Consider the following 26,737-nt stretch of genomic DNA (forward strand, 5'->3'; position numbering starts at 1 on the left):
CAGTTCTATTGTATTTTATGCAACGATGCTTTGGTATACATGAGGCATAGGAGCAGAATTAGGCCATTTAGCCCATTAAGTCTTCACTGCCATTGGCTGATTTATTATCCCTTTCAACCCCATTTTTTCTTTTCCCAGTAACCTTTGACACCCTTACTAATCAAGAACCCTATAAATATGGCCAAGTTATTATAGTACCCATCACATTCTTTAGACACATATCCATCACATAAGCAATTGTAAAATTGCTGATTTCTTTTATGTATGTTATACTTTAGCAATAGAAAATATATAGTATAAACATTACCAAAATCTTTACTGCAATTTTTACCAATATTACATTTTAATTGATGCTAAAAATGACTATTTGCTATAAGGGGATTTGTGATTGAATCAGCTTGTATTTGACCACTTCTGTACAGACACTTAATTTTGAAGAAGATGATGCATCCCAGACCGTCTAGGCTATGATTTTGTTTATAGACCCATTTGCATCCGTTCTGCTCAAAGGAACTGGAGAGGGAGGCAGTTAAGTAGCATTATGTAAGGCACTGCTCAGCTGCACAGCCACCTTTTCATTTAAGAGTCTGTGCTGGAAGAGCTGCCTGGCTTCTGTGTTGTGCTGAGGTTCTATTCAACGGACTGCAGTCAAAGATTACATTTTACTGACAAAATGGATCCTAATGGGTTAGATGTGGAAGGACAAAAGAATACGTAACCCAAAATGACCTCTTCAAAGCTGGTCATAGTGGGCAAGGACACACAATGTTATACTATTCTCAGTTCGGTAACAATTAATACTAAATTGGCGATCTCCCACAGACAGAACACAGATTAAAATGTCTTGCTGTCTGCTTGGTTTACAGTACTCACAATTCATAAGGTCATAGTTTATCCTTGTTCCAGAATCTGAACAACCTTCCACAGGTGCCCCACTGCTTGAGGGGATGTTACGTGGTTGGAGGCCTCTAAGAATGAAACGTCAAACATCATTGCCTGCCAGCTATGGTGGGTATTAATGATAGTACAAATGGTAGTCGGTGTCCTAGAGCCTTTCTCTCTCAACCAACACCAATGAAACCAAACCATTTTCCTTGCACGTGAGATTTCACTGCTGGTGTAACTGGATTTAATGCTGCCCACTGAAAACGAGCTACTTGATTGTGGAGTGCGTTGATACGTTTCTGCCAGAGGCAATAAACTGTGAAGCTGTCTTTTTGACCTACAGATTTGATAGAGGAAGTATTGAAACCAGAGCAAGGTAAAATATTACAAATGCGTTTATGCATTAACTCAGTCTAGGATCAAGAAGTCAATGTTAAAGATATGCTTTCCTTTAGAACCGAAAACCTAATAATAAACCAAGTTCCTTTGTGAAAGACAGAAACCGGTGAGCAAACGAGAGCATGTTTAATGGCTCGGCTGAGACCTGTCAAGTTATATAAAGGATCAGCTAATTGAAATTGAACAACCAATTATGCAATTGATCCCAGGCTCTGAAATGTTTTTGTCAGGGCTGGAATCGTGGACCAAAGAGGAAATATTAAATGTTTTGCTCGAATAACAAGTTACAATACAACCCAAACCTGACCCCCATCACTGCCAAACGAATATAACCCAAGAATCTATAAACTATTTGTCAAAAATATAAATAGCTTAAACAAGCTACTGAGAAGCTTACGGATGAACCAAGGACAATGGAAACATTCCATTATTTATGCAATTCATGGCCTTTGTGTTATTTTCTCTCTGACTGTGCAATGACATCTCAAATCCTAACAGCATAGTTGTTCAACCAGCCATTTCCTATTGAACACTTATTATTTAACCAAGGGGACATGGAGTCAGTCAGAAAAGTATTTTCAATAGTCTGGCAGTGAAGCTTCCAAACAGCAACTTCTTAATTTTTCTATAAATATGGTTACCTGGATTCAGCTATAGATAAATGGTAACTGGATGCATACGATATAGCAACTGATCCGCACACGACCACAGAGAGCGGTGCACAACATGGAGGCAGAATCCAAAATCACACCAAGCCCGGACATTCTCTCTTCTCCACTGGACTGAAGATATAAAAATCTGAAAACAGGCTTAAGGACAGCTTCTACCCTGCAGTTTTAAGACTATTAGATGTTTCTCTACTATAAGGCACTCTTGACCTTCCAATTTACAGTCTAAGAATCTTGCACCTTGCTCACCTGCGCTGCATATCCTCTAGCTGCTACACTTTATTCTGCATTATTGTTTGACCTTGTTCTATCTCAATGCACTGTTTACTGATTGGATCTGTATCAACAGTATGCAAGACAAGGTTTTTTACTGCATCTCAGTACTCGTGACAGTAATAAATCAATTCCAAATTATTGATACCTTATCTTTAAGAAAGCCTTCTGCTACATTCACTTCAACAAAAACTCACATTACCAGTTACTCTAAAGCTGTAACTACTCTGGAATACATTCAATGACACGCAGTTCATGTACACAACCATTTAGAAATACTTCAACGATAAATCAGCAGGAATCAGTCCTGGTGCAATATATGACAGTTCTGCCCCTTCGCTTGAAAGTCAGTACTCATGACAGCAGATTATAACCTTTACACGAGGCTATTTATATTTTCAAGGTACTGTGGTAACGGGTCACGCAAGACAAACCGGAATGTCCTCATGTCCATCTCTCGTTCTGTGCTATGGACAGGTTTGCATTCTGAACTTGTGCTCAAGATTGGATACGAAAACTGCCGTCATTGAAAAGACGAAGGCCGAACACAGTAAGTAGCCGTTCAGCTCAGCATGCCAATACGGACTCCAGAAAAAACCCACCCAATTTAGTCCAACATCCCAGATTTGTCATAATCTCACAAATTATCTCATAATACGTTTATTTGTTGGAGGATCATACTGTTAAACTATTAAAGCTCTCTCAAAACGTTGGAGGTCAGGCAGCATCTATGGAAAAGAATAACCAGTCGATGTCTCGGGACCAGACCCTTCTTCAGGATTGAGAAGGAAGAAGGAAATTGCAAGAATAAAAAGGTGGTGGGGGGGGGGGAGGGGTGGAGACGGGGAGCTGGAAGGTGACAGGTGAAGCCGGGTGGGTGGGAAAAGTCGAGGGCTGGAGGAGGAAAATCTGATAGGAGAGTGGACCATAGGAGAAGGGAATGGAATGGGACCCAAGGGGAAGCGATAGGCAAGTGAGAAGAGGTAAAAGGTCGGAGTGGAGAATAAAGGAAGGTGGAGAGGGAGGAGGGGTGAGAGATTTTTGTTTTCAACCGGAAGGAGAAATCGATTCACGCTATCAGTTTGGAGACTGCCCAGGCAGAATATAACGTGTTGCTCCTCCGCCCCGACAGTGGACTCATCTTGGTACAAGAGGCGGCCATGGACCGACACGCCGGAATGGAAGTTAAGTTTTACCACCGAGAACTTCTGCTCGTGTCGGATGGCGCGGATCTTTTTGTCCGTTTCCCCCATCTTACAGCCTTTGTCCTCTTCAATTCCGCTCAATACAGTTGGTAAGTTTTTTTTCGTACATAAGGTTTTAGTTCCAACGTTGGAAATTAAAGCCAGTAAAGAATGTTAAATCATGTAAATTTGTAAAACACAAAACAGTACAGTATTCCCAATTCTCAGTTCCAGTATATTTGTGTAAGCAATTGGTAGTTCCAATAGAAAAGGCTGGAGATTCCATTACGCGCTTATAACCAATCAAAAAACAACTGTGCTCCACTGTAATCGCGACTCCGCAGCCTGGTGGTGTAAATTACCAGCAATGCTTTGATTCAAACTGTTCCCAAGAACAATTGGCCTCCTAGCAATTAAATAAGCACATCATTGTTAGGGCAATTTCCAGCAGAACAATCAACAAAATAGTTTCATCTGAGGTACTCATTAGTATTCATAACCCCAAAGTCAACATAGATCAGGGGGTCGAAATCTTTTTATAATGCCATGGAGCTGGGGTGATCGTAGACCCAGGTTGGGAACCCCTGACAGACTCATTTACTGGTTATTCCTAAAGATGGAAGAGCTCCCTGCTCCCGAAATGACCGATCAATAACCAAGTGCTCCTTAGCTTATCCTTTTCTGAGTGTTGCTTATGGTCACAAAGCTACTATCAGCTCACCCCCGTCTGATCCGAAACAGCAATGCTAATGAAAAGACAATGTGATTCAGATGTAGAAGACATGAACTTTCAATGGCTCCCCCACCCCCTGCACTCCACGTGAAGGAGTAACAAGCCAACTGTACATACAAAGCCAATGCTTGCACCCAACCAAGACACAAATGGACAATCATCTGACCTCACTCTGGGGAAGCGAGTTTTTCACACTAGCACAACTATGTGGACAGTTTTGGTGAACAAAAGTTAATTTTCAAACGTCTTTAAAGATTTCATGTCTATAAAATCATGGCTAGAAGGACATATTTCAATGCCAATAGAGTTATTCACCTTTTGAATAAGCTGTTAAATAGAACAAGTCAGAGAAATTTAATAGAGTCCAGGGCAGTATTTCAAAGGAGAACCCCTCTCCAGTGTCTTGGTCCATGCTCAGCAGCAGAATATTGTTTGTGGGATCTTGCTATGAAAATTGGCTGGCATTTCCAATGAACTGCAAAGTATTGAGCTGACCTGAAGTAATTGAACAAGTGATGCAAATATCAGTACTTTATGAAGTAAAAGAGGGCATTTAAAATCATATACACAATGACTCCCACATTTTAATCTGCAATTTGAGAAGGATAATGGCAGATCGGAGGTGTCAGTGTTGCAGTTGAACAAAGGAGACTATGGAGCCATGAGGGAGGAGCTGGCCAAAGTTAACTGGACGGATATCCTAGCAGAAAAGTCAGTGGAACAGCAATGGCAGGTATTCTTGGGAATAATGCACAAGGTGCAAAATCAGTTCATCCCCCGGAGAAGGAAGGATTCAAAGGGGGGAAGGGGCCACAGTGGTTGACAAAGGAAGTCAGAGATTGCATAGCATTAAAAAAAAGTATGACAGAGTTAAGGTGAGTGGGAGGACAGATGATTGGGAAATTTTTAAGGAACAACAGAACTTAACTAAAAAGGCAATACGGGGAGAAAAAAATGAGGTATGAACGCAAGCTAGCCAGGAATATAAAGGAGGATAGCAAAAGCTTTTTTAGGTATGTGAAGAGAAAGATAGTTAAGAACAATGTTGGGCCCTTGAAGAATGAATTGGTTGAAATTGTTATGGGAAACAGAGAAATGGCAGAAGAATTTAATAAGTACTTTAGATCTGTCTTCACTAGGGAAGACACAAGTAATCTCCCAGATGTATGGATGGGCCAAGGACATAGGGTAACAGAGGAAATGAAACAGATTGACATTAGGAAGGAAACGGTGATGAGTAGACTGATGGGACTGAAGGCTGACAAATCCCCAGGTCCAGATAGTCTGCATCCTAGGGTACTAAAGGAGGTGGCTCTGGAAATTGCAGATGCATTGGTAATCATTTTCCAATGTTCCTTAGATTCAGGATCAGTTCCTGAGGATTGGAGAATGGCTAATGTTATCCCACTTTTTAAGAAAGGAGGGAGGGAAAAAACAGAACTATCGTCCTGTCAGCCTAACATCAGTAGTGGGGAAGATGCTAGAGTCCATTATTAAAGATGAAATAGTGGCATATCTAGATAGCAGTGATAGGATTGGGCCGAGCCAGCATGGATTTACCAAGGGCAAATCATGCTTGACTAATCTATTGGAGTTTTTCAAGGATGTAACCAGGAAGTTAGACAAGGGAGATCCAGTGGATGTAGTGTACCTCGATTTTCAGAATGCATTTGATAAGGTCCCACATAGGAGATTGGTGGATAAAATCAGAGCTCATGGCATTGGGGGGAAGATATTGATATGGATAGGAAACTGGTTGGCAGATAGAAAGCAATTAGTAAAAAAAGCAAAAAGGTAACAGTGAATGGGTGTTTCTCGGAATGGCAGGTAGTGACTAGTGGGGTGCCACAGGGCTCGGTATTGGGACCACAGCTGTTTACGATTTACATCAATGATTTAGATGAAGGCATTGAGAATAACATCAACAAGTTTGCTGATGATACTAAGCTGGGTGGCAGTGTGACATGTGATGAGGATGTTGGGAGAATTCAGGGTGACTTGGATAGGCTGAGTGAGTGGGCAGATACTTGGCAGATGACGTTTAATGTGAATAAGTGTGAGGTTATCCACTTTGGGAGTAAGAACAGGAAGGCAGATTATTATCTGAACGGTGTAGAGTTAGGTAAGGGAGAAATACAAAGAGATCTAGGAGTCCTTGTTCATCAGTCACTGAAGGTGAATGAGCAAGTGCAGCAGGCAGTGAAGGCGGCTAATGGAATGTTGGCCTTTATTACAAAGGGAATCGAGTACAAGAGCAAGGAAATCCTTTTGCATTTGTACAGGGCCCTGGTGAGACCACACCTGGAGTACTGTGTACAGTTTTGGTCTCCAGGGTTAAAGAAGGACATCCTGGCTGTAGAGGAAGTGCAGCGTAGATTCACAAGGTTAATTCCTGGGATGTCTGGACTGTCTTACGCAGAGAGGTTAGAGAGACTGGGCTTGTACACGCTGGAATTAAGGAGATTGAGAGGGGATCTGATTGCAACATATAAGATTATTAAGGGATTGGCCAAGAAAGAGGCAGGAAATATGTTCCAGAAGCTGGGAGAGTCCAGTACCAGAGGGGTAGGTCATTTAGGACAGAGTTAAGGAAAAACGTCTTCTCCCAGAGAGTTGTGGGGGTCTGGAATGCACTGCCTCGGAAGGCAGTGGAGGCCAGTTCTCTGGATGCTTTCAAGAAGGAGCTAGATAGGTATCTTATGGATAGGGGAATCAAGGGATATGGGGACAAGGCAGGAACTGGGTATTGATAGTAGATGATCAGCCATGATCTCAGAATGGTGGTGCAGGCTCAAAGGGCCGAATGGTCTACTTCTGCACCTATTGTCTATTGTCTTAGGCTTGGAAGTTAAAGGTGGAATAGTGAACTATGATCCAAATTAACAGAAGTTTAAGTGATTTCTTCACTAGCCTATTTCCTGATTGCAAGGCCATGGACATAAGTTTATTCAACACTAATTTGGGATCACCTGTTAAGTTACAAGGGCACTTGGGCAGTGTCCCTCCCTCTAACTGCACCTGGAGAATAGTCTCTTGGATAAGGTGAGTGTTAGTGATGAGCAGCCAAAGAGCAACTCAAGAAACACAACTTTTAATTATCTACATAGAATCTTAAAATAAAATAGTTACAGGCACTTCACAGGCAGAAAAGAACATAACATGATACTAAGGTAGAGCTGGGTATTAGGGAAGTTGACGTAAAGCATTGCAAAAGGTAGATTTCGTGAGACATTTGATTCTGCAGGTGCTGGAAATCTGATGCAAGACACACAAGATCCTGGAAGAACTGCGCAGGTCAGGCAGCATCTATGGAGGGAAATAGTGATCATTTCAGACCAAGACCTTTCATCAGGACTGACTTCATGAACCATCTTAGTTGAGGAAGGAGAGATAAAGGATTCTTAGGAAGGAAAATGGAGTAGATGAAGGAATGGCTTTTAATAAATGGAGCATTTAAATTCAGGGAGAGAGGGGAAACGTTAGGAAATTCAAGGGTTCTGTGGCAAGAGAAGGTCATAGAATTAGCGAAGGCTGAGGTGAATTTATAAAGGGCTGAGAATTGTAAAGTGTTGCTTAACTGGAGCCTGTTGCCAGGAAACGAAGTTAAGTCCTAAAACATGAGCAAAAACAAAATGGGATGAAAAATGTTTACACTTGACAATGAAAGGAGTATGTTTAATTACTATTACATTTCTCATTTCAGTTTTTGTCCAGTTTTACTGTAAATGAAACACTTTGGTTTTGAAATTCAGATACTGTTATTATTTGCAGGATTTGGCACCAACTGGCAAGGCTTCAAGGTAATTTACATTACCTTGCTGATGTAAATAGGCCACTTTAGCAACGGTCAGGAGACAAATGATGAGTTATTTGACTATGGTGAACAGAGGTAAAATCACCTATAACAGGCTAAAATTCTATAAGGGTTTGTGTTCATGATAATGTTCACTAGAAAACTAGAAATAGTGGAAATGTCCACTAGAAGTTGGAAAAAAAGTTGAATTTCCCCATGGGGATGAATAAAGTATCTATCTATCTATCTAGAAAGAATACTTGAGGACGGTTCTGGGTCCTATTGCGATGTCCCAGGCTGCTGATGCTCACACATAAATCAGTGCCACCAAGTACAAGACTGACAACAGTACATAACCTGGAAAGGAAGTAAAATGAAAACGACGGAGGGAAGAGGTTAGATGTGAGGTAGGGGGTTGCAAGGAGAGTTATAAAATTGCTTTTTATTTTATTAAAACATGCTGAGAAAATCCCTTCTGTGCCTGACCGTAGAGCAAGACAGCACAGCAGACAGCCCCCAAACTGGTGCAATATCACCTCAACCAGCTGATTTTAAGTAACAATTGAATGGACACAAGTAATCCTGCAGTAAGTACAGGTTGGAGGCGCCAGGACTATGACCCTGGCTGACAGCACAGAGAAAAGGAGAGGCAGGCTGCCTGCCACCTGCACCCGGCCACTAACCATGTCTCAAGACATATCCAATCAAAAAGAGATAAGCATCTCTTTCATGTTACAATGGGATTTCCTTCTGATAAGAGTCCCCTGGATAATCGGATCACCAGTCAGTACAATTATTACACTCATTGCCTAGGCTTCAAGGAAGAAATTACAAGTGGATTATTAAGTGCGGCCGTTTATCCAAAGGACACCAATGGCACGATATCAGTTCTTCCACAAGGCAACCAAGAGTTTTCATCTTGTCACAAAGCAAAATCTAAATGGAAAATAACTCAGTGCTTCCTTGGAGAGTAGTTCATTCCTGTAAACAAATACCCAGAATTGACTTAAATTCAAATATCCAGTTCCAGCCAAGAATTCCACGGCATCCCACAACTCCACTAGGGGAAATAACTAAACAATGCAAGTAATCCAAGCATCTTACTCTTATAAATAAGTGGTTTCTGGAGGAGTCACTGGTGATTTATTACCTACCAATGACAGCAAAAAAATCACAGTAATCCCATATCTTCCCTTGTTCCCTGAAAGTGCTGTAAACAAGTGGTTCTAAAAATCTCCCCAGACTTTCCCCAAGAACCACTGTTGGCTGGGTACTTACAGACATCATGGACAATCTCCATCATAAACAAGATTCAAGATAAGTCACTGATAGCAATTAGAAGTGAGCAGCCTAGCCCGTTTCAGGCTTTCCCGTTAGACCATCCCATTTTGAAGGTAAGTGAGTTTATTTTTACTGCTCTGTGTGGGTCAGCAACACTTGGGTCATCATTTCAGCTACTGAACTTTTGTGTAGTTTATACACATTAAAAAAAACTTCCCTACAGCTAGCTCCCATCACTGCCACTTCAGTTACCTCTTGGAGTGGAGATAAAATCACTAGGCCAGTTCCCTTCTCTCCAATAACACTGCACACATCTACTTACATAAACTACGTGCAACACACATTCAACTGGACAGATTTCATTGAAACATCCCCATCTCATCCCTCCTCACTAAAGAGGTCATTCTCAGGTTCCTGTGTACAATTTGACTGTTCCACTCCCTTAAATATATAAATACAAGTATTCCTTTTCTCATTACTGACAAAATTGCACTTTTAGGGTGGGTTTCTGCATAATTAAGTCCATCAGATGTCCAGAAAAATATTGCAGCATATTGCTGCTGCTTCAGATTGGGACTGGGAAGAATCCACCTCCACTGAGACACAACTGCCTTGGAATCTCCCCTCTAGCTGGCATCACATCCAAGAAATAAATTAGATTAATAAATGAGATTTTTCACTATCGAACACCAAACTGTAGTAGGCTGACACTTGGCTTTGAAAATTCAAATAGAGCATAACATGTGTTGGATCACAGTTGTGCTCCTCGTAAGGAAACGACAGTGTGTGTGGACTATGCTCAGATGGAAAAACATTCTAACAAGGGCAAAGTGAGAATTCAAGTTTTGAAGATTTGAAATACATAAATGCTGATTTTAGGGAATATCTTCAATATCATATCCCCATTGAGATTACTCACTATCAACTGCTGTTTAAATAACCAAGAGACATTCTGATAACTAGAAATAAACAAACTTGTGTAATTAATCCTCAATATCCAGCAGTTTCCACCAATATTGCAATATTTTGCAGAGGCTATTGCTCAAGAAATACTGTAACATTGGAATAAATACTAGAACACAGTACAGCACAGGAGCAGGCCCTTCAGCCCACAATGTTGTGCTGAACCAAATTAATTAATAATCAAATTGCCAACTGGAACTAATCCCTTATGCCTACATAATGACCATATCCTTCCATTTTCCTTACATTCATGTGCCTATCTAAACTTGCACTCACATCTCCTCTCACCTTCAATGCAAGCCCTCTAATATTTGACATTTTGACCATGGGGAAAAAGATATTGCCTATTCCATCTATGCTTCTCAAGCTTGTAGATCTCTATCAGATCCCCCTCAACCTCTGCCATTCCAGAGAAAACAACCTAAGTTTGTCCAGCCTCTTGTTATAGCATGTGCACTCTAATCCAGGCAGCATCCTGGTAAACCTCTCCTTAACTTCCTTCCTATGAAGGGTTGACCAGAACTGCATGCAACAATCCAGATGTGGTCTAACTAAAGTTTTATAAAGTGGCCACATAACTTTGACTTTTGAGCTCAATTGTTGAAGCTGTGCTATTGCATTACTCATGCAAATTTATGCTCAACTCTAAATACAGTCCAACTCTTTCCCCGCCTATGCTTTGCCTGCTCACACCATCTCCTGCCCCACTAGATCCCTTCCCCTCCACCACAGCTGCATACTGACCCTTCCCACAATTTTGAAATAATCATTTACTTATGGACTTGCAACAGTGTGAAGAGCCAAGCAACTCAACTGGGACTAGATCAAAAGTCAAACTATGCATCTTTCTGGAAGACACTAGTTGAGAACATTCAAGTTTTTAAAGCATTCCTTCTCAGGGGGCTCTCCAACTTACAGTGGTGCTAAAATGTTTGTGAACCCTGTAGAATTTTCTCTATTTCTACATAATTATAACCTAAAATGTGATCAGATCTTCACACAACTCCTCCCAATTAAATAAGCAGCAAAATATTATATATGTTCATTTATTTGTTGAGAAAAATTATCTAGCATTATATGTATTTGCTGGAAAAAGTATGTGAACCTCTGATGTAATGCCTTCTGCAAAAGCTATTTGGAGTCAGCTGTTCCTATCAATGAGATGAGATTGGAGGTGTGCGTTGTAGGGGTGACAAAAAAAAAGTCAGGCTCTTCAAGAAAGATCTGTTTATGTGCACCATGCCTCCATCAAAACAACTTTAAGAGGACCTTAGAACAATTGTAGAGATGCATGAAGCTGAAAAAGGCCACAAAAGCATTTCTAAAGACCTGAGTGTTCATCAGTGCAAAGAGAAATGGTCTACAGATGGAGGAAACTTAGTACTGTTGCTACTCTGCCCAAGAGTGGGCAATTTGCAAAGATAACACCAAGAGTACAACCTGCACTGCTGAAGGAGGTTAATAAGAACCCAGGGTCCTTTCACTTGTTCTTCTTTCCTCTCTTTTCTATAAGTGTATACCTCAGATAAATATTATGTGGAGATTTGTGGCACATATGATTATGATATATATGTACAATATCTGAAATACATCTTACAGAAATGTTTGATGAATTTCAATAAAAAAACAAATTACCAAAAAAAGAACCCAGGCTAACAGCAAAAACCTGCAGAAATCCTTAGAACTTGCTAAAGTCTCTGTTCATGTGTCCTCTGTAAGAAAAACACTGAACAAGAATGGTGTTCATGGAAGGACACCAGAGAGGAAACCACTGCTACTCCCCCCCCCCCCCAAAAAAAAAAACACTGTTTCACATTTTAAGTTTGCAAAAGACCACCTGGATGTTCTACAACATTTCTGGGACAATGTTCTGTGTACGGATGAGACAAATTGAAATTTTTGGCAGAAATGCACATTGCTATGCTTGGGAGGAAAAAGGGCACCGCACACCAACACCTCATCCCAATTATGAAGCATGGTGGAAGAAGCATCATGATTTGGGGCTGCTTTGCTGCCTCAGGGCCTGGACAGCTTGCAATCATTGAGGGAACAATGAATTCAAAAATTGTATCAATACATTTCACAGGAGAATGTCAGGATAGGTATCTGTCACCTGAAGCTTAATAGAAGTTGGATAATACAACAAGACAATGATCTGAAACACAAGAGTAAATCAACAGAATGATTTAAAAAGAAAATTAGTGTTTTGGAATGGCCGAGTCAAAGTCCTGACCTTAATCCTATAGAAATGTTGTGGAAGGACTTGAAGCATGCAAGGAAGCCCACAAACGTCCCAGAGTTGAAGCAGTTTTGTGAGGAATGCATAAAATTCCTACAAGCTGATGTGCAGGACAGATCAACAGTTACCAGAACGTTTGGTTGAAGTTATTGCTGTACAGGGGGGGGGGGTCATACCATTACTGAAAGCAAAGGTTCACATACTTTTTCCAACAAATGCATGAACAAGTATAATGTTTTTTCCTATTATTTATTTAATGGGTTCTCGTTATCTAGTTTTAGGACTTGCATGAAGATCTGATCACATTTTAAGTCATATTTATACAGAAATAGAGAAAATTCTACAGGGTTCACAAGCTTTTTAGCATGACTGTAGCATCTGACAGATTTCTGCAAAGGAAGGGATCATGCCATTTATCAGAGGGGGTTTTTGGCATCCACCAGAAAATTAATTAAGCAAAACCAAAGTCAGGCCAAATTTCCCACAAAGAAATGTTGTGGACATTTTATTATAGAGTGTAAAATGCACGTGTCAGTAAAATAAAAGGGATACATCTCTTTAACATGCTGCACAGAGCTGTTCTTTTTTTTTTTAAACCTGTTGCACTTCCCAAAGTTAGATATCTCAAGCATTAATAGAAAAAAATCAGTACAATTTAAACGGAATGTCCAGTAAACTTCAGATCATTAAAAACAGAACTGGAGTTCCTGGTTATCTACACTGTTAACTGTACAAAGGCAAATACTACAAGTTAAACAGCTTCAACTTAATAACCATCCCTTTTTAATCAATGTAATTTTTGTTTCACATACGTAATTAATACTAGAATTCATTCACTTGCTAAACATAATCATACATATTAGATCACACCACTTAAGAATAAGAATTAAAAAATAGTCATTAGCATGGCTCGTGGAGACTTTGTCGAGTCCATATCTGAGAGGTGTATACCAAACACAACCAACCATTTTTGGTTTTTATTCATACTAAAAAATAAAACCTGTAGTTCCATTTATTTATCTTTTCAGGCAATTATACAGACAGGCGCAATCTAATTGCAGCACAAATCAAAGAATAAGATCAAGTCTTTAACTCATTGGGGGGGCCCCTTTCAGGCCAGGATGTTCTTTTGAAGTGGGGGGGAGGGAAACGGGGTGGAAGGCAGGCTAAAATGTGAGTGGCAGTGTTCTTCCCTTACATCCACGTACAGATGTGCATCCTGCTGCTGTTCAGTTTCATTTATCAATTACAAAATGTGCCTAAATTTGTTTTTTTTCTTGTTTTTTTTTATATAACATTTTTTAAAATCTCATCTTTGCCAACAGTCACCTACGTAAAACATGTATTTTGGAAAAAAGCATTAAATTATTATTCACAGTTCTCATTTTAACTCCTTATAAAAAGAAGTATTTGTGCTAACTTCCTTTTTCTTCGTTTCTCCTCCTTCCCCACATAATAGAATTAATGGACCAGTACAAAAATTTACCAGTCCAACACAGTTTTGCATTTAGTGCCCAGTCACATAGGGATGGAGGCACAGTTTCACAAAAGTGAGACATATTATAAATATATATATAATATATATTATATATATATACTGTGGTCGTTAGTACCATTCGGTCAATACTGTACAAAACTCTAGACCGATAACCTGTGACTCATTGCTTTGCTGTCACTGAGTATCAGGAAATGCAGTACCAGCACCAGTACTCCTACCCATCTATCATAGGGATGTATATATTTCAACAATGCACGACCTTTGAGCCCCACACCCACACTACAATTATACTTTTAAAACTTATCTTGTAGTGTAGTTAATGTAGGGGAGTAATTTAAAAAATTAAAAACAGAACAAGTAGCCATTTGCATTTTAGCCTGTCCAAATCTGGTATGGGTTTAAGGTTCCCCGAGCGATCAATCCATAACATCTGCACCCCTCGACTTCACTATTACTCCATTAATGGTAAATCTAGAAAGTTATCGTAATAAGTATTTTTTCCTCTAGTGTTCAGAAACAAAAGTATAAGATTTTCTTCAAGGCGTCATAAATCCTTTTTAACCCTTTATTATAAAAGGCTCCACATCCATAATGATTCAAATCTCTTCACAAGGACGTCAAATTATTGATCCTGCAACAGAAAGACAATGAAAGTTAATATTGTGATTGCCCAGGGCAGTGTGCAACAAGTATTGTGAAGACATCAAATGATACCCACATTTCTTCAAAGCATTCACTATTATCGGTTCATGAAATGCTCTTTGATTTCCTACCCAGAGTAACAGAGATATCACAATCTATTCTAATAAAAGCTCCACCCATGAAACATATCCCCCAGTATAAAATACTGATCAGGAGCAGGCTGCTTTTATTTACCTTTTGCAAAGATTAAACTGTAGTGATTCTGCAGTCAATAACAAACCAACAAGGAATTCAAGTGAAAATTCCAGAGAATGGCCAAGGCATAGAACCATAGAACATTACAGCACAGAAACAGGCCTTTTGGCCCTTCTTGGCAGTGCCGAACCATTTTTCTGCCTAGTCCCACTGACCTGCACCTGGCCCATATCCCTCCATACACCTCTCATCCATGTACCTGTCCAGGTTTCTCTTAAATGTCAAAAGTGAGCCCGCATTTACAACTTCATCTGGCAGCTCATTCCACACTCCCACCACTCTCTGCATGAAGAAGCCTCCCCTAATGTTCCCTTTAAACTTTTCCCCCTTCACCCTTAACCCATGACCTCTGGTTTTTTTCTCCCCTAGCCTCAGTGGAAAAAGCCTGCTTGCATTCACTCTATCTATACCCATCATAATTTTATTCACCTCTATCAAATCACCCCTCATTCTCTTACGCTCCAGGGAATAAAGTCCTAACCTATTCAACCTTTCTCTGTAACTCAGTTTCTCAAGTCCCAGCAACATCCTTGTAAACCTTCTCTGCACTCTTTCAACCTTATTAATATCCTTCCTGTAATCAGGTGACCAAAACTGCACACAATACTCCAAATTCTGTCTCACCAATGTCTTATACAACCTCACCATTACATTCCAACTCTTATAGTCAATACTTTTGATTTATAAAGGCCAATGTACCAAAAGCTCTCTTTACAACCCTATCTACTTGTGACGCCACTTTTAGGGAATTATGTATCTGTACTCCCAGATCCCTCTGTTCTACTGCACTCCTCAGTGTCCTACCATTTACCTCGTATGTTCTACCTTGGTTTGACCTTCTGAAGTGCAATACCTCACACTTGTCCACATTAAACTCCATCTGCCATTTTTCAGCCCATTCCTCCAACTGGTCCAAATCCCTCTGCAAGCTTTGAAAACCTTCCTCACTGTCCATTACACCTCCAATCTTTGTATCATCAGCAATTTGCTGATCCAATTTGTCACATCATCATCCAGATCATTGATATAGATGACAAATAACAATGGACCCAGCACTGATCCCTGTGGCACACCACTAGTCACAGGCCTCCACTCAGAGAAGCAATCCTCCACTACCACTCTCTGGCTTCTTTCATTGAGCCAATGTCTAATCCAATTTACTACCTCTCCATGTATACCTAGCAAATGAATCTTCCTAACTAACCTCCCATTCTGGACCTTGTCAAAGGCCTTACTGAAGTCCATGTATACAACATCCACTGCCTTCCCTTCATCCACTTTCCTGGTAACTTCCTCGAAAAACTCTAATAGATTGGTTATACATGACCTACCACGCACAAAGCCATGCTGACTTTCTAATAAGTCCCTGTCTATCCAAATACTTGTAGATCTTATCTCTTAGTATTCCTTCCAATAATTTACCTACTACCGATGTCAAACTTACCGGCCTATAATTTCCCGGCTTACTTTTTGAGCCTTCTTTAAACAACTGAACTACATGAGCTGTCCTCCAATCCTCCGGCACCTGCCCCGTGGATATCGACATTTTAAATATTTCTACCAGGGCCCCCGCAATTTCAACATTAGTTTCCTTCAAAGTCTGAGGGAATGCTCTGTCAGGTCCTGGGGATTTATCTACTCTGATTTGCCACAAGACAGCAAGCACCTCCTCCTCTTTAATCTGTATAAGTTCCATGACCTCCCTACTTGTTTGCCTTGTTTCCATAGACTCCATTCCAGTTTCCTTAGTAAATACAGATGCAAAAAACCCATTTAATATCTCTCCCATTTCTTTTGGTTCCATACATGGCCAACCACTCTGATCTTCAAAAGGACCAATTTTATCCCTTACTATCCTTTTGCTCTTAACATACCTGTAGAAGCTCTTAGGATTATCCTTCACCCTGACTGCCAAAATAGCCCTCCTGACTTCTTTCTTAAGTATTTTCTTACTCTTTTTATACTCCTCAAGCATCTTATTTCCTCCCTGTTGCCTATACATGTTATACATCTCTCTCTTCTTCTTTATCAGAGTTCCAATATCCCTCGAGAACCTAAGTTCCTTATTCTGATTCATTTTGCCTTTAACACTGACAGGAACATACAAACTCTGCACTCTCAAAATTTCTCCTTTTGAAGGCCTCCCACTTACTAATCACATCCTTGCCAGAGAACAACCTGTTCCAATCTACGCTTTTTAGATCCTTTCTCATTTCTTCAAATTTGGGCTTTTTCCAGTTTAGAACTTCAACCCGAGGACCAGGTCTATCTTTATCCATGATCAAGTTGAAACTAATGGTGTTATGATCACTGGAACCAAAGTGCTCCCCTACACACACTTCCGTCACCTGCCCTAACTCATTTCCTAATTGGAGATCTAATATTGCATCCTCCCTAGTTGGTACATCTATATATTGATTTAGAAATCTAATATATAAAAGGGAAATGGAATACTTTTGTGATTCTTATATAATTAGAAGCTCATGTGGAAGAAAATTTTAATGGACAGAATGGACCATTCCTATAATACATACTTAAAACTCCTGTGAAGCATGTCAATGCTTAGATGTTTAAGCAGAATGACATTAGCCAAACACATTACCAAAATCTCAGATGGGTTTTAATAGCATCATAGAGAAAACAGAAGCACATAGTTTTAGGAGAAGATATTAGTGGCCTAGGCGTGTGTGTATGCCTCATCAGACAATCAGATGGAGGCTTAAATTCAAAGCTTTCAAAAATAGTTTTACTTTAACAAAAAAAAGCTAATATCTACACAGAGTTAAATTGGTGCCTCCAACTTAACATCAGCATAAACAACCAATGCAAGAATATGGAAAGCCAGCTTGCTCTGAAAATGATGCTCAAGGGTCAAGTATTGAAGAGTTGTCTCAGACTGCCCCTTCCCCCAGGCAAGAAGTGCACTTTGGACCACCTTTTGGTGACCCAGCCAGGATTAAGGACTCGAGAGGGCAAGTGGCAGCTGGCAGTACTCAGAGCAGACTGCAAAGGGAGCGATGGCGATCAGCACCAATGCATACCTGATGACCAGGGGCCTGCCCTTGTTGTGTGGCCTGTCCATAGTACGCCGCTTGCTGTCGGTAATACTCTGCCCAGGCTGCACTATAATCTGGTTGTGAACTCTGCTGTGGAGTCCCTGGAGCAGTTCCTGTCGCCTGAGCTGATAAAAAGCAAAACAAAAACAGCATGATTACACGTAGTCAGAGTACCAAAATGTTAACAATGGAAGTGGAAAATAATTTACAATGAACTGAAGCAATGAAGCAAAGATCATATTTGTATTAGGAATGTGGAATAGAAACTAAAGGGGGAGGGTTATTGCAGGAGAAAGGAAGGTAGGTAAAGGTGCTGTGAGAAATAACCCAGTGAAGGAAAAGAGAAGCTGTCGCTAATTAGCATGCTGCAACTTTCTACTAGAATATAAATCAGCCAATTGCCCCATTAAGCTGGACTTTTTGCTAGCTGGTCTTCAATTTCACGTTCTGTAACTATCTTCCAATCATGACGACTTACAATTTCCCTCAACAATGATACAAAATAACCCCAGGTACTGTTTCCAGAAACTTCCGCATGGGGAGGTACAGTACCATAGAGGTTAGCTGCAAGACGGGATTCAATTCTCGCTGTTGTCCTTAAGGAGTCTGTATCTTCTCCCTGTGATCGTGTGGGTTTCCTTTAGGTGTTTTGGTTTACTCCAGCATTCCAAAGGTGGCATTTACACTTTTCAAAGTAATTTTATTTCACTAATGATTAAGAACTCGAAGTATATTGTGCTCAGCATTAAGGATGCCTTCAGACATGTACACTGAGCACAGAGGCCTCAAGCTTGCCAGCAAATTGCATACTCTGAAGGATCTCCCGTCACGATCGGAAGGCAGGCTGGCAGGTTTTGGGTTACATGAAGCAGTAAAAGGCCACATCATAGTTCATTATCAGCTTGCTCTTCCTACTTAACAACTCAAAGCTCAAACAAAGTCTGAAGTGTAACCAAAAACTTGAAAAGACCCCTCAGCCTGTCTAGTTAAACCAATGTGCAAAATTGCTTCCCCCAGGATGCAGAAAAATCAGAAAAGAACAGCCTCAAAGTCTATGAACACAGTTATGAATAAGTTGCTTGGCACTACTGTATGCACCACTCTCCAACCTTGTTCCCAATGTGAAAACAGCCTTCTGCACAGATAGCTCCTCCACTGGGGAACAACCTTGTCACTAGATGTCAAAATGGATCATCATGGTGTTGCAAAGAGACAGCGAGCGAACAAGTGCTCATCCACAATGTGAATGGGATAAAAGAGGCTCCTGAAATACAGTCCAAGTGACTACCATCTGCCACTGATGGTTTTGGGGGCTGGACTGAATAGAAATTCTAGACAAGCAGGGTCAGCTCACTCGACAAGTGAAGCCTCAGCACCCTGAGTTCTCTGGAATCTTTGCTGTGAGCCTCAGTGTCATTAAGAATACTGTGTGCTGCATATGTTTAGCGTGATCAACGCAATTTTGCCAACTGTTTGTTCAATGTACACTAAATCAAGATGAACTCAAATAAAGGCCCAGAAGCCTGTTTCGACAGCCAGAGAGCACTGGTTGCAGGCAACTGGATGCTGTTAAAAACAGAACTCCCAGGGAGTTAGCATGCCATTGAGAACAGTGTTTCTGTGAAATCATGGCTAAGCACGAAAGCAGGAACAGAAAAATCACCAGCACACATCTTGGAGAGTGTTCTACAGACAATCTCTGTGTCACACTCTGGTGCAGATGCACCACCAGTGACCAAATACCATCTTCAGTCAGCAGAATCATGATAAGCAAGTGTTTCATTTAATGAAACAAAATACCTCGGGTACTGCTTCCAAAACCTTTCCCCCAATATCCTGCAGGACAACTTGGGTCAACCACACCATGAAATATACAAAATAACCATTACCCTATTGTTGCACAGGATTAAATAGATTCTTCCTACATCAAACAAGGCGCAAATGTTGTTTTATTCCTATTCTGGCTTCACTTTTACCCCTCTTATCTGCTCTTCACCTCCCTCTGGTGCCCCTTCTCCATTGGTCCACTCTCCTCTCCTATCAGATTCCTTCAGCCCTTTACACCTCTTCCACCCATTACCTCCTAGCTTCTCACACCACCCCTTTCTCCCACCCACCCAACTTTGCCTCCCCTATCACATCCCAGCTTGTACTCCCTTCCCCTGCCCTCACCTTCTCACTTTGGCCTTTCCCCCTTCCTTTCTAGCCCTGACGCAGGGTAACAGCCTGAAACACTGTCTGCTTATTCCCCTCCATAGATGCTGCCTCACTGGCCAAGTTCCTCCAGCATTTTCTGTATTCTCTGGATTTCCAGCATCTGCAGAGTATCCTGTGATTTTCTTTTTAAATATTTACCATTTATTCTAGACACTACTAGATAAACTAGAAAACCCCTTTCACAAACCCATGACATGAAACAGTATTTTTTTAAAGTGGTTGCAGTGCAAGAAAATATGGCAGCCAATTTGTATTACACCCATGCTTCCTCCAAATAGTGGGAGGGATTCTCAGTCTAAATTTTTCTTAAGGAAAGCAACTCCAACAATTTAACTGCAACACAAGTACTGGCATTTGATTATGTGCAAATTTGTCAAGTTGGTCTTAAAACAAATGCATTTACAACATTAAATTACTTACTGGTGGCTAAATTAAACATTTAGTGATATTTAACTTTTTCTTGGGTCAACTTCCGAGTTAAAAGGATTGCAATATTGTTGCAAATAAAATGTAAAACTTATTCTTACTTTGATGTGCAAAGAAAATGTATTAGTTATATTCTTGAACAATTTACGGTACATCCAGACAAAAAGAAACAGTCTTCTGTATCCTCATTTGGGGTCATCTTGATTTAATATATGTAGAACAGACAGTTGACCAAATTGTTTTGATCACACTAAACATGCAGCACACAATATTCTCAAAAATGGCTTGTTGGAAGATACCCTTTAAAATTGAATGGTTTTATCAGAGCTCAAGACAAAGTGAACCCAAAAGGTAGCAGCATTGGTGAAAATAGGAAGACTACTGTCACAATTTCTTTCATAAACTGGAAAAACTATTTTGCAATTGCTAATCTAAGCACAGGATTCCCAACAGTTAAAGGTCCTTCTCAGAGCTACAGAGATAGGTTGAAGGGCAAGTACTGTTATCTGGGGGAAGACCTCAATCATATGGCTCCAGTCTTTTGTAAGGTTACATACAAACAATAACATACAGAAGTCCCCAGGTTATAACAGGATTTCATTCCTGAAGATTGCTTGTAACCAGAACCATGGTAAGTTGTAAATGAAAATAAAATCAGCAGGTGGCAGCTGTGATGGGAAGAGTAAGCAGACATATAAAAAAACAATGGCTACCAGCCATCCTCACTGACTCTTGAGGGAGCGAGTCTGGTTCAAACCAGCCCGATTGTTGTAGCTCAGTGGAGAAAATTTGGCACACAGAGATGCTCTCAGCTATACAACAGCCAGCAAATCCATCCCCATCCACCTAGTCTGGACAGACCACAAGACCATAAGATATGAGCAGAATTTGGCCACTTGGCCCTTTGAGCCTGCTCTGCCATTTCATCATGGCTGATCCATTTTTCCTCTCAGCCTCATAGGTTTCAATGAGATCGCCACTCAATCTTCTGAATTCAGGCTTAGAGTCATCAGATGCTCTTCATATGACAAGCCTTTCAATCCCGGAATCATTTGTGAACCTCTCTTGAACCCTCTCCAGTTTCAGCACATCCTTTCAAAGATAATGGGCCCAAACCTGCTCTCAAAGTGAGGTCTCACCAGTGCTTTATAAAGTCTCAACATTACATGCTTGTTTTTATATTCTAATCCTCTTGAATGAATGCTAACATCTCATTTGCCTTTGTCACCACAGACTCTACCTGCAAATTAATCTTTAGGGAATCCTGCACGAGGACTCCCAAGTCCCTTTGTACCTCAGTTTTTTAAATCTTCTCTCCATTTAGAAAATAGTCAACCCTTTGTTCTACCACAGTGTATGACCATATACTTCCTAACATTATTCCATCTGCTACCTCTTTGCCCATTCTCCTAATCTAAGTCCTTCTGTAGCCCACTTCCTCAAAATTACCTGCCCTTAGACCTATCTTCGTATCATCTGAAAACTTTGCAACAAAGCCATTATCCAAATCATTGGATGATTCCATCATCCATCATTGACATATAAAAAAAGTCAGTCCCAACACAGACCCCTGTGGAATACCAGTAGTCAACAGCAGTCAATCAAAAAAGGTTCTGTTTATTTACACTCTTTGCCTGCTACCAATCAGCTACTGCTTTATCCATGTTAGAATCTTTCCTGTAATACCATGGGCTCATAACTTAAGCAGCCTCATGTGTGGCACCCTTCTGAAAATACAAGTACACAACATCAACTGATTCTTCTTTGTCTCTCCTGCTTGTTAATTCTTCAAAGAATTCCAACAGCTTTGTCTGGCAAGATTTCCCTTGAGGAAACCATGCTGACTACAGCCTATTTTAACATGTGCCTCCATGTACCTAGAAACCACATCCTAACAACTGACTCCAATATCTTCCCAACCACTGAGGTCAGACTAACGGGCCTATATTTTCATTTCTTCTGCCCCTTTCCCTTCTTGAACAGAGTGACATTTGCAAACTCTTGTGTGTATGCATTTTTAACTCAGGAAGGAGCTGTTGTCAGGGAGGGGGACTGACCCAGATTTGTAATAACGTTCATCCTTCCACTAACTCTAACATGTACCATAAATTTGGCAACATTCAGTATTTACAGTAATGATCACTGAGCACTAGTAAATAAAATCCCTACTCACTACATGACAACTTTGACTGATAGCAACGCCCGTAAGACCACTGAAACAAGGATATTTAGAACTGTCAATTAGATTTTAGTTAGCATATAATTCCAATCCTACACTCATACTGTAGCAGTTATCTAATTTATTTCATTAGATTTTTGCCTCTTCCTCTTTCCCCTGCAGATGTCTTACATATGTGGATGTTAAAAAATATCCATGGGTTGACATCAACTTTGATAGACAAGTATTTCCTACAATTAATGCTGTTTCTTTTTTTCCCCAAAATCAAAGGAAGAATAATATTCAAGAGGAAGTGTAGACACTGACCTTTCAGACATTTGCACTGTTTTGATGGTGACTAAACTGAGCTAGGTTTACACATATTGGATCATTTTGGTTCACTTGGCTAAGAGCACATGCAAGTTAATCTAAGGCAGCTCTAAGGAATGCAGGACCTAAAAATTATGCCACCACTTAATGCCACATCCTTGAGAATGGTTTTAAAGAGACTACACTTGTGAATTCAAATGACATGCCAGGTGCATTATGTAGAGATTTAAAATCTATTAGATCATTTAAATAGGGTAGTAAGTCCCATGATCTTGAAATAGAGCAATTATCTCAGTCTGGAACACACGGAAGCTATTGGCGTTTCACAAAAACAAAAGGGTTATGGAGAAATGAAATGAGTTACCTGGATCACAGATTACACAACTACAGGTGCGGTAAGATTTTAAGATGCCATACTTGTAATGTAGAAAAATATCCCGTGGCATAACAAGAGTGATCAGAATCAGCAAGAATTTGTTGAATACATAGTTGGAGAACTGGATTTTAAGACACAGAGGAGTGGTGACGAATATGCAAATAGATTTAGGGAAGTAACTCCAGATGTGGAGCTTAAGCTGAACACCACCTTTTATATAATTCTCCATATCATATATAAGGCTGGAAGTGAACAAATTTGTGAAGGGTAGGATACAGTATGACAAATAGAGACTACAAAATGTCAGTGTCGATATGAAAAGGAAATTTACGAAATCTACTGGAAGGATTGCCATTAAATGTACATCAGCAAGGATGGATTTACGGTAACACTTGACAGGTGAAAGTGTTTATAATGAGTGGAAGCTTACATATAAATCTGCTTGTAAAGTTCCACAATATCACAGAGATGCCGTTTTTGAGAAGGAAAGGATATGGACTCAGACTCTACTGGGGTAAGATTAGAAAGATGCAAGCTGACTTCAGCAATCCAGCAGGTGCACCATGTTTCATAGACTCAAATTTGGGGACAGGAGGATGAGATGAGCTGAAGAGCTTGTTTCTGTGCTGTTCTGCTCTATGATTCCAATTGAAGCTGATATTTTGGGTGCATTTATATTTCTGATTTAACTAACACACAAAGTACCTCAATACAAACAATCACCCTCTCCTAAATGAGCTTTACAAATGTGAGATGACCAGCTTCCGAAGTTGCACTAACCTGATCATGAACACATTCGATACTTGGGATTTAGCAAATCGAGTTTTCCTTGCTCGGCTGAAAGATTCAAATTGAATGTTACAGGGATGGAATTTGGAATGTGAATGAATTAAAATACTCGAGGACATTCACATACAATTGCTCCCCTCAACCTGCATTAGAATTGGGCTGGCCTTCAATATGCCGATGCAAATTGGAGTGATAAAACAGCAGGATCAGACTGACAGCTGCCACATCTTTTCCAAATACAGAGTCCGATTCAGGACATTGCTCTTTCCAGTATTCAATGAATACTTTCACTCAGTAATTATAAATACTTCACATTAAAGAGCTGAGAAATGCAAAACTTCTCCCTGATGAAGGGTCTTAGACCAGCAGCATTAATGGCTGCTCTTTCCAGATGCTGCCCGGTTTGCTGAGTGTTTCTAGCAATTTGTTTTTATTTCAGATACATGACATGTTTTTTTTTATTTTCATTGTCTCATGCCCTCAGGGTTTCCCCAATATGTTTCACAGCCAATCAATTATTTCTGAAGTGCAATCACTGACAAACTGTCAGCAGTGCACAAGCAAGATGAATGACTTTTTTGGCTGAGTGGTGCTTGCTGAAGGCTGAGGCAGAGTACAAGAAAACTCAATTTTAATCTACTGGGGGCTTCTGCAACATACAAAGAGGACCTTAGTTTTAATACACACTGAAAATACACTTCTGTAGGACTAGTTCAGATTATAGCAGAAAGGATTCGGACACTTCAATTTCGAAAACTTCGTTGGTACCATATTTGCATCTGGTACTTCATAAGTTCAGATGTTCTACAACATCCTGTAAATGAACAGTGTTAGTGCTACTCAATAAGACAACATAAAACCATCACTCGGAACCAAATGCAAGGTGATACAAGGATGATTTACCCCACATTGCTTGAGAGATATGTACTTATTCTTCAAGGGTTTAAATGTGAACAAAGCAGGAACTGAAACAGGTCTCCCAGTGTTTTAGCTGCACTACATCGCATGCAAAGAATAAGCTAAAAACTTCCTAAGTTCTGTATTTAAAAATTTCCAGTAATCTATAGCTGCATTTTGTGCAAAGTTAATTGTTTGGTAATCCAGACTCAATGGGCAAACACTGTAAAATAACACTAATCACGTTATGTATCGTTTCCCCACTCTCTCCACAAGGCCTAAAAAATGTGTTTGAATGTTCAGAGACACAAGTACACATTTTACCACCTCAAAGTTATACAAATGTAACACTTACCCAACAGGCTGGTATATGTCTAGGGGAAAAGGAGATCCAGCCACTCACCAACCCCACCTCCCGTACACGCAGGTGCTGTGAGAATCAAGTTTATGCCGCGCGTACACACACAATATCAAACTAACACGAAATACCGTTATGGAATACACTTTAAAGATTTTACTAAAACTAAAAGAGTACTATGCAATACAGTATATATGAAGGAAAAGAAAATAAAGTAAAAGGCGCCAACTTATCAAAGTTCAGTCAGTTTAGTGCACATCGTTGGAGCTCAACCATCGAACCATTCGACCCCTCGTCACTTTCCTCCGACCTCCACGTCTTCGCACCTGGGACCACCCGCAGTGGTCGACCGAGCAGTGCAGCGCACGCCCACCTTCCTCGGCGTCTCCTTCCCGCCTCCCCTGAAAAGACCACAAAACCACCCCCCCCCCCAAGCTCCCAACCTCACAAGACAAAATAACATTCCCCATTGGTTAAAAAATGAATACAATCCCCATATCAGCAAGTCCAAAGCTCAACAACTGCGAGAGAAAACACTTATCAAACATAAAAGCATTCCTAATTCAAAATTTTCATGTGTGCTTTGGTGCAGGTCAGCATTTATTGGCCTTTTTTGAGCCACTTTTTAAAACCACTGTAGTCCTTTTCATGGTACTGATAGACCAGCAGTTAAGGACTTAGGTTCAGCTATGACAGAGTGGCAATACATTCCAAGTCAGAATGCCACTCAGCTTGAAGGTGAACCTTCAGGTGGTGCATATATCCTACTTTGGGTTGAGATCAAGGGTGTCGAACATACAGATAGAATGGCCTAGGGAGGTGACTACTGTGGATTTTAGCAGATGGTACACATCAGTTATAAGCATACCAGTGTCTGATGGATTGTGGGTGGTGTAAACACTTAGTAGTGGATGGGCTACCAATCAAGCTTTCAGCTGAACACTGTCAAGCTCCTTGAACATTGTTGAAAATGGACTCAGGTGGACAGCATTCCAAGTTCATGCTTCTGACTTGTGCCGTGCAGTTGTTGAAAAGACTGTAGTAACCAAGTCTTTTGCCAAAGGACACTCAGCTACTGTAATTGCCACACATATGCATCTAGACCAGTGGTTCCCAACCTGGGGTCCACGAAGCCCTCAGTTAATGCAGTGTCCCTGCCATACAAAAGGCTGGGAACCCTTGATTTGGTCCAAAATGAAACCTCTAGCATCTTCATGGTTGGGGATGACAGCAATACTGTTGCATGTTGAGGGCATGCCTTTAAACTATTCTTGTCAGTGATTATTGCCAGTATCTTTGTGTCACTTATCTAATTTG

The 26,737-nt window shown here is 40.4% G+C and overlaps 1 protein-coding gene across 6 annotated transcripts in view; it reads right to left on the minus strand.

The window, feature by feature from the left end:
- Positions 1-12,885: 12,885 nt before the first annotated feature.
- Positions 12,886-26,737, minus strand: part of fubp3 (far upstream element (FUSE) binding protein 3) — a 94,115-nt gene continuing 80,263 nt past the window's right edge. For all 6 annotated transcript variants that reach the window (XM_073052785.1, XM_073052783.1, XM_073052782.1 and 3 more), the window contains 2 exons: positions 17,855-17,994; positions 12,886-14,547 (listed from right to left, as the gene is read on the minus strand). In XM_073052785.1, coding sequence (XP_072908886.1) covers positions 14,539-14,547; positions 17,855-17,994 — 149 coding nt within the window. In that variant the 3' untranslated portion in view covers positions 12,886-14,538. The remainder of the gene's footprint in view (positions 14,548-17,854; positions 17,995-26,737) is intronic.

The sequence above is a fragment of the Hemitrygon akajei genome, chromosome 7, assembly GCF_048418815.1.
Source record: "Hemitrygon akajei chromosome 7, sHemAka1.3, whole genome shotgun sequence".
In the NCBI taxonomy this organism is placed as follows: Eukaryota; Metazoa; Chordata; class Chondrichthyes; order Myliobatiformes; family Dasyatidae; genus Hemitrygon; species Hemitrygon akajei.